We start from the raw sequence: 8,463 nt of genomic DNA, 5'->3' as shown, positions 1-8,463 counted from the left end.
ACCTTTTCGGCCGGGCGGCCCGCTAAAATAATCCTTAGTGGGCTGCTAACAGGGCACTTCTATGTTGTTCATTCATATGGGCTCGTCGAGGGTCAGGTTGTCCATGTAGGCATGTAGCCCATCCTGCATTTGTGGGCTGCCCGCACGATCAGAGAGCGAGCGCATCTCTCGGACTCGGAAGATCCACCACCCTCACCCAGCAGCCGGCTAGCAATAGGCCCAACACAGAAGGCTGCTTATCCGGCCGGCCGGACGGCTAATCCACCGCCGTGGTTGAACGCTGGTGTCGACCGGGTCGCCACCGAGAACGTACGGAACCAAGCAACCACAGCGTCGACCGGCGGCAGAGCGGACACCCGGCGCCACGCCACCTACCTACCGCCCACGCAACGGCCAGTGCTGCCGTTAACCGCGAGTCCGCGACCAGCCAAGCCACAGCGGCGTGGCGGCGCGGGGGGGGGGGGGGGGGGGGGTGGGGGCAGGGCACGGCCGCTTCGCCTGCGCGGCCTCGCGTGGGTTCGCGACTTCGCGTCACGCGCGCCAGCGAGCACGCCCGCCTGAGCCGCGACAACGGTCACCGGCACCGCCTCTGCCGATCCAATCGCGCGGGGGCATCTGGTGGCCGCCGCTGGTCCCCCCGTCGCGGATTCCGAAGAGATCACCTCGTGAGCCTCATGTGTCGGTGTCGGCATGTTTCGCCGGACACGTCGCCCGATCCCCGATGGGACAAGCCAGAAAGACCAGAACCCTCCGCCGGCTCAGGCTGGACCTAGAGGAGGACCCCAGCGTCCCCCGGGATCAACCTGGAACATCACGGTGCCTCCAGTAGATCGGCAACGATTCTACCCACCAACGCGCACCCCAGATTTCTCAACGTGCTAGGCAATGAACGGCGCCGCAAAATGCTGGGCATGTGAGCTGTGCTGCACCCAGCGCAAGAGGTTAGCCTGTTCGAACGTGCAGCGTGCAGCACGAGAGGCACCTGCTTTGCAGAGCTCCAGCAAGACCTCAAGCATGGAAAGTGGCCGCCGCCACGAGCAACTAGCATAGTACAGTACCACAGCCTAGCATGACATAACAGGGCATAGCAACAAACGCGAAAAAGAAAAAAAAAGGACGGGCGAACACGGCGACACGTATGTCCGGAACTACAAAAGAATCCCCTAGATCTCTACTAGTACAAAGCACCACATGGCGGCCACCAGCACGAGGTCAGTTGGGACGGTAGCAGCCCGTGCCAGTGGCTGCTACACCGATGGCTTGATCGATCAAAACCGCACAACAGCCCCGAAAGGCGCGCCCGACCGCGGGCCAGAGCGGCGGCGCAGGCGTGCCCGCCGAATCCGGCCCGGACGGGAACCCGCTGCCCCTTGGGAGCTGGCAGCGCGCGGCGCTCAGCGGAAAAGGAGGGGCGCCGCGGCGGCCAGGAGAAGCGCGGCGGCGACGTGGCGCCCGGCCGCGACCGGGGCGGCGGCGTCGTTGTAGTCGGGGCCCGTGCCGGCTCCCGACGGGCCGTACGCGCCCGTGCCGCCGAACGGTGGGCTCAGGGTGCTCCCGGGGGTCGTGATCCCCGCGCCGGTGCCTGCTCCGGTGCCAGCGCCAGCCCCGGTCCCCGCGCCCATGCCGCCAGTGCCTGCTCCAGTGCCAGCGCCGGTGCCTGCTCCTGTGCCCGCGCCGGCGCCCATGCCGCCGGTGCCGGCGCCTGTCCCGCCGGTGCCCATGCCGGCGCCGCCGGTGCCAACGCTGCTGCAGAACGAATCAAGAGCAAGACACGTTAGTCGCACGAAAGAGCCACCCTTTTTAGCTATCGTGCACCGAAAAATCAGGCTGGGGATATCCGTATGCTTGGCTTGGCAAAAGAAAGCTCTTTGGGTGAACGGATGAACCGCGGATGTATCGGCACCGGTGCACTTGGGGTCCAGCAGGTTCATTGTACTTTGGCTAGCGCGGCGGACGGCCAGCGGGCTGTCGCTCGGTAAAGACATTGCTTTAAAGCTCGGACCGGAGGATCCGTTTCAGATGCGCTTTATTTTCACATGGGCAAAGAACTCGATGCCGGGAACAATACACTGTTGCTGCTGAGACTACAGGCTAAAGATGGATGCTTTTTAGAATTCTTTTGTACAGATTTGGCATTGCAAGCTTGCAACTTGCTGCATAATAATTCGAGCTCGTGTACTCGAGCAGCACTACTTCTTGGGTACTGGTGACTGGAGTGTAACATGTGACTGTCATCTGTGTGACTGTGCACGGCCGTGCGTTCCCCATGTACAGAATCTAAACATCGAGGCGCAATAATCCGATTAAACTATGCCAAATGTACTGCGTCCTGCTTAGGACACTCGACTTCCCAGATTCCAACTACACTACTCTAATCAGCAGTAACAGACACTACCGTGCTCCTAGTTCTACACTTGAACAGTTAAGCTATGGACATCAGTGATGCGAGATGGTTTGCTTTTACCTGGGGCCGGAGGCGAACTTGCAGGTGCCGGAGCTGGGGTCGGTGCTGGTGAGGGTGGCGACGCCGCCGAAGTCGCAGGTGGCGCCCATGGAGCTCTTGCTCTGGAAGTAGCTATTGCAGATGTAGGAGCAGACGGCCACCTTGTTGCCGTTGCCGTAGCACGGCCCGCCCTGCGTGGTCTGGGCGCAGTCGGCGCCCTTGCTGCAGGCGTAGTCGATCGCCTTCTGCATCATCGCGTCGGGGGTGCCGGGCTTGCACACGCAGAACGCCGCATCTGCGCGCAGAGAAGGGAGCAGGTTACTCCAAATCGACACTAGGTAGGGGCAACACATCTCTCTCTGTGTCGCGATTGTGCATCAGAACTCTGTAAGCCTGTATGTATTCCGTCCATTTTTATGCGAATCCAACTTGCCCAAGAACAAACGTTACTACTTACTAGAAAAGCAAGTGACTAGAAAGGAAAAATAAACCGATTTCTTTTTGTCCCTGAGAATCCCCGGCTCCAACAAATGTCTGGCGAACCAGATAGCAGCTGGGCCGAATAACTACTGCTTCAAGAAGCACGCTGGTCGGAGCTCAAGAGCAAAAGATTTCAGGATGCTACAGACACCGAAGAGGGCAGAAAACTCGAAGACACCCAGCGCTTCGAGCAGAGAGCTAGCTAAGCTGCAGATCCGGAGCTCACTCACCTGAGCCTGCGAACATGGCCAGCAGCAGCAGGAGAAGCAGGGGAACCGCCATGGCTGCAAGAGCTCGAGCTCTCCGGACCGGACCGCGAGTGAACTCTAGAGCAAGCGAGCAGCTAGTGCGGAAGGAATGGGGGACAGCTCGGGGTGGTGGGGAGTGGTGTGCAGTGTCGTCAAGCTCTCCGAGGCGTCACCCCTTTTTATCGACGGAGCACCGACCACACACCGAAGCGGCGCCCCAATTTTTTTATCCCCATTCCCCCCCTGCCCCTGCGACCGCCACCGTGCGCGTGGCCGTGCAGGGTGGCTGACGGAGTGGGTGCCCGTGCCCCCCTTTGGGCGGGGAGCACGGCCGCGTCCGGACGCCAACGGCTCGATTTCGCTCGCGAGCAAAAGCCACAGCCAGGGCAGCGGTGACTCATCGTCGTCTGTTCTCTTTCGCTGTGCGGGTGTCAGCCAAAGGCCAGAGGCGGGGTGCGTGCACGCCGAGCGGCGCCCTGGCCTGCGCTGTCCTGCTTTGTCATGGCATGGGAGCCGATGCGGCCCTGTGTTTTGGGGGCCTGGCTGGCTTTGTGGCTCGCATTTGCATCGAGATGGTGGTGGCAGCGGGCGGGGGGCAAAACCGCCATTTGCCGCCGCCTGAGGAGTTTCAACGTTCGGATGCAGGTTGTCTGCTTGACCGCTTTGCGTCCCCAAGGATCTTTTTTTAGTGGGCATAGCACAACCTGCCCCTTTCGCGGTAAAGAAAGGTTTGAGTAGTGGTAAACTTTTTGTTCTCCTTTTTTTTATTTTTGGTATGGAATGATTGTCGCGGCCAAGATTTAGGTCGGCAAACGGGTGAGACAGGTACCGGTTTGAACCGTAAAAAAACACGAAACTTGAATTTTGAACGATCGGGCAAAGCGTTCTGAAGTAACACGGTAACTCCTACGCATTGCACATTCAGAACGAGTTTTCGCATGGGACACGAAGTATTGGTGCATAATTGACGATGCCTGACCCTAGAGGAGAATATGAGATTGATTTTAAATGCATCTTTCTTGTGAAATCATATATATATATATATATATATATATCAAATTTAGCATTATGGCGTTGCTCGGAAATAGCGCTACAAATAGAAGGCCAAATTCTTTTTTATTTTCTAAAACATCAACGATTTTATACACTAGTCTAACATTTTCACATAGAATGCTACAAGATTAGGAAAACGAATATTGAATCTAAACCCAGTCTTCAAAATTTTGAATATACTACTTTAACTCTTTTGGGGGTGATGAGCGGGAATGATTTGCTGAAACTATTAGCATAATACATTTTAAAAGCGTTTAACAAAGTCTTACGGAACATTGAATGGCACAATCTATTAAACGTAGTACGTAATGGATTGATTAAGCACAAATATGGGCCGCACTCTACCAAAAAGATAGGCCGAACTCCTTACCGAAGATGGGCCGTGCTGGGCCATGCAATTTCGTGACCGAGTTGGAGCATGTGTGTGTGGTCTCTTCCGCACGCACCCCGGCCTCGCGAATCCAACGCGACGAGCCGCAGGGCGCAGGCCGAGCACGCCGCCGCCGGCTCCCTCCCTACCGCCACCTGCGCCCCTCTTTTCTCCGCCGGATCCTCCAACCGCCGTTCCCACCTCGGTGTGGTGCTGGTGCAGCAAGAGTCGATTGGAGTGGAGATCCCTCCGGTCAAGATTGATTTCGTCCTTTGTTCATCTCGGCGCACCAGGTGACGGCGCGGGTTTTTGTTAGACTTCCTGCCGCATGGACAACGTCGAGTCCGCCCCTAACTCCCCGGTGCAGGCGCCGCCGTCCTCCGCCTCGTCTCTCCCTAAGGTCCCTTTATCCCCTCGCCTCCTCTTCTCTTTCTTAAGGAAGGGGGCGTGTTATCATTGTCACTGATAGTTTCCTGTTGTTTTTGGTATGGTAGGAGCAATCGCAGGTGGAGTTGGAGCTGAGGCTTCTCCAGGCTCTCGAGTTCTACCCTCCGTCCAAACTCAAAGGTTTCACCAAACCCTTAGCTCCGTTCCTAGCTTGTTTTCCCTTGGAGTAATAGTCAGTCTTTGGTAAAACCCATGCTAATACCACTAATTCACTGAGGGGTAAAATAGGGAAACAATGAGTGAGCAATCTGAATACCAATGAACTATATGTCCACATTCATGCCCGCATATAACAAATGTTGGTGTTTAATGCCACAAAAACCATGTACTTGCACTTTGAAAGAACCAACATGTCCACATTGTTGTCGTTGAATCCGTGATTGGTACCTTTGCCATTTGCCGAGTAATTTGATGTGCAAGGTTGGAATTGTTGTTGAGGTTTGATGCATGAGGTTGGAATTAGTATTGTATAATTGCAGGTGGGAAATTGAAAAAAAAATGCAATTTCTCATTCGATTCTTCTTACGAAGAAAACATACTGAAACCAACCTGGTTCGGAGTTAATCACCTGAGGGCATTATCTGCACCTCCATGATGGTCGATGGAGTATGACCAACAGTGAAGCTAGAGCGAAAACAAGTGGGGTGCGCCACTCTGGCACTTCGTATCTTGATATCCTGTATAATGCGCCAGCATGTATATTCATAATATAGGATTTTCTAAAATTTTGGGATATGCCACTAGGCGATCATACAAATTTACATTCCTGAAATTGACGTGATCAAGCCAAGAACTAAAAGATGCACATTCGGCTCCCTAGATATACTTAAAACTATTTTTCTAAACAAATGCAGATAATTGAGAGTTAATCAAAAGGATAAAGAAGCATTGCCAATGATTGCCTCGTTCACAGCCGCAAGAGGTTAGTGTGTTAGAGGCAGACACCATGCATTCATTGCCTAGTCTCCAACAACGCGATCATGGTGACTGGCCACTAATGATAGTGTCACCCGCTTGGTGCTTGAGAAGTTTGCTGGGATGAAGAAGCTAGGAATGAAAAGCGCAGGCTTTCTAGTAGAAGGGATAGCACCTGACATTTGAGAGCATTGGTCGATCGAGATTAAGAGCAATCAAACAGAGCATATGTGATGGAGGATGAGCTCAGATCCAGGGAGTGTGGACTGTTAGTGTTGCTGGGCTGTTAGCAAGTTCCTGGCTTACCCTGGGCCAAAGTGTTCTGCTGCTGTTAGTTTTGCTGATGAGTTGCTTGGGGGGTGCACCACTTCAAGCTATGGGTGCGCACAAGTGGTAGAAAACTAGAAATTTGAGGGCAACCAACATTTTTCGTATTTTCCCGGTAGTCATTAAGTAGCTTCACACCTGAGTATGACAGTATAAATAATTTGTATGGTGTTGTAGAAGGGCATTTAAGTCTCTGCTTTGAGTAAAATATCATAGCGGGGCACCATTGGGATTGATAGACGATTGCCTATTTTAACAAGTTTTGCTGATAGAGCGCTTTGCAATAGAAGTATAGAAGTTTTTGATCTTTGACAATTGACGCAGCATAAAATTGGTGCAGAATGATTAGAATGACATAGATTATATTGTATTGCTAGTAAAAGAGTGGTGATACTTATACATGATCAATGGACACAAGAGGTTCAGGAAAGTAATACTACAAAAAAAATTAGATAAAATGGATTGTCTGAAAATAACTGGGAATTGGGAATTCTGGCAAATAATGTTGTGGACCATGTTTCAACCAACGTAAACAATATTCTAAAGAATACATTTCTCTTATTTGCATATGTCCTAATTTTGGCATGCTTGTTTATAGGCGTTCATCGGCACTTTGTTCTCTATGGCCTCATGGAATATTTGAGAAAAAGGTGGCTGCGTTGGAATCCTTCAATTTCCACCACAATGAAAATATACGGAATCTGGGCTGACCATATATTATATTCTGCAGCCTTGACCGCCAATTCTCCGCTGATGAGGTTTTGCAACTATTGGATCGTTTCTTTAACCTAGAAATGCTGGTAATCTGAGAAACCCGATATTTCAAATTCTTATGTTCCTTTTATCCTGGCCTTATATTTGTGTGAATGATTGAAATCAATTAGACTTGAGTTGTGCATAAGTTTACCACAATTTCACATATATGTCTAGAATCTGCAGTCTGGTTGCAACTTGCAAGACTTAATGATTATTTTTTGTTTTGTTGAAACAAATGCAGAAACCAGAGGATGATGAAAAAGACAACTTCAGTCAAGGGGAAGAATTTTCCTTGCCGGAGAGCTTTCTCAACAAGGAAGAATAATAGCAAGTAGCTCATAACATGCTTCACAATGTCATCGAAGGTAGGCACTGTACAGCTTCTAAATAATTGCATGGTTCTAGCTTGCTGTTATTGTTTTGATCATCACGTACGATCGTGCTGATAAATTGCTCTGGTTTTGCAGGTACTTTGAGTGCCCTCTGGAAGAGAAATCAGGGAGCTGGTTCTTAGTGACTCCCACTTCCTAGTGGTTGTCGTCTAGGCCATCCGTTTTGGTAGTAGGCATCGGCACTGAAGGAACACATTGCTCAGTTGTGCTCGTGTTTACTGACTTGTACAGCTTTTGTTGACTCTTGGATATCCAATCAATGGAGTTGCGCGGTAGCTTCCCCTAAGCATTAGCCTTGCCTTCGAACACAGGCAGAAAAAGCAACGCCTTAATATTGCCCTCCATATTTCTAGTTACAAGGATTTTGCAATGGCATTTGTGGAATGCTTATTTTAGTCATTGATGATGGGCTTGACTTGAACCAAAATTGGACCGGGAGTAAGAGATAATTAACAAATTGAAAGCTTAGACAGTAGGTTGATACGGACCCCGGCTCTATTTGGAATAGTAATGAAAGAAAGAAACCCTGGTAGTGTGCCTGAATTTCTCTGAGAAAGGTTTTCCATTGTTAAACGTGTCGTCGAGCTTTGCTGAATTTTCAAACACGTATGGAGCCCGTAATTTCTGGGAGCGACTTCTAAATAAACAAATGGAGCTTTTTGAGTTCTTCCTGCTGAATAAGATTTGAGATACTGTCAGTTATTGACAATCACTAAGCACAACAATTTGTTAACGGGGCATACATCATTCCCAACATAATGGGCTCAAGCTAATCTTACAGAACTACGCCAAAGAATGTTCTTCTCTTAACCACTTCGTGCATATGTACTTATAATACCAAATAAATGTACTATTAAAATTCTTTCATGGTGGATTTAGTGATACCGATTTAGTATAGTATTTTAAACATTGATATATTTTTATATAAACGTATTTTAGATAAGTTTGATATATTTTAGAAGGTAAGGAGGATGGAGGACGATGTTGGCCTGATACTGACTGAACAGCAGCATTGAACACTGAACTGGACTC

General features: G+C 50.6%; 2 protein-coding genes across 2 annotated transcripts; one reads left to right on the top strand and one right to left on the bottom strand.

Annotated features, from left to right (window-relative positions):
- Window positions 1-1,011: 1,011 nt before the first annotated feature.
- On the bottom strand, window positions 1,012-3,342 carry LOC112884102 (PLASMODESMATA CALLOSE-BINDING PROTEIN 3-like). The gene is made up of 3 exons (XM_025949431.1): window positions 3,154-3,342; window positions 2,465-2,738; window positions 1,012-1,746 (listed from the first exon to the last, which is right to left on the bottom strand). Exons 1-3 carry the CDS (start codon window positions 3,203-3,205, stop codon window positions 1,395-1,397), a joined length of 678 nt encoding a protein of 225 aa, XP_025805216.1. The 5' UTR covers window positions 3,206-3,342; the 3' UTR covers window positions 1,012-1,394.
- Window positions 3,343-4,654: 1,312 nt separating this feature from the next.
- Window positions 4,655-7,717, top strand: LOC112886251. Its single transcript, XM_025952081.1, has 6 exons — window positions 4,655-4,994; window positions 5,089-5,161; window positions 6,882-6,933; window positions 7,014-7,083; window positions 7,281-7,404; window positions 7,507-7,717. The coding sequence occupies exons 1-5, from the start codon at window positions 4,923-4,925 to the stop codon at window positions 7,362-7,364; spliced, it is 351 nt and encodes a 116-aa protein (XP_025807866.1). The 5' UTR covers window positions 4,655-4,922; the 3' UTR covers window positions 7,365-7,404; window positions 7,507-7,717.
- Window positions 7,718-8,463: the final 746 nt, after the last annotated feature.

This window comes from Panicum hallii, chromosome 3, assembly GCF_002211085.1.
Source record: "Panicum hallii strain FIL2 chromosome 3, PHallii_v3.1, whole genome shotgun sequence".
NCBI lineage: Eukaryota > Viridiplantae > Streptophyta > Magnoliopsida > Poales > Poaceae > Panicum > Panicum hallii.
This window is presented reverse-complemented; position numbering and strand designations above follow the sequence as displayed.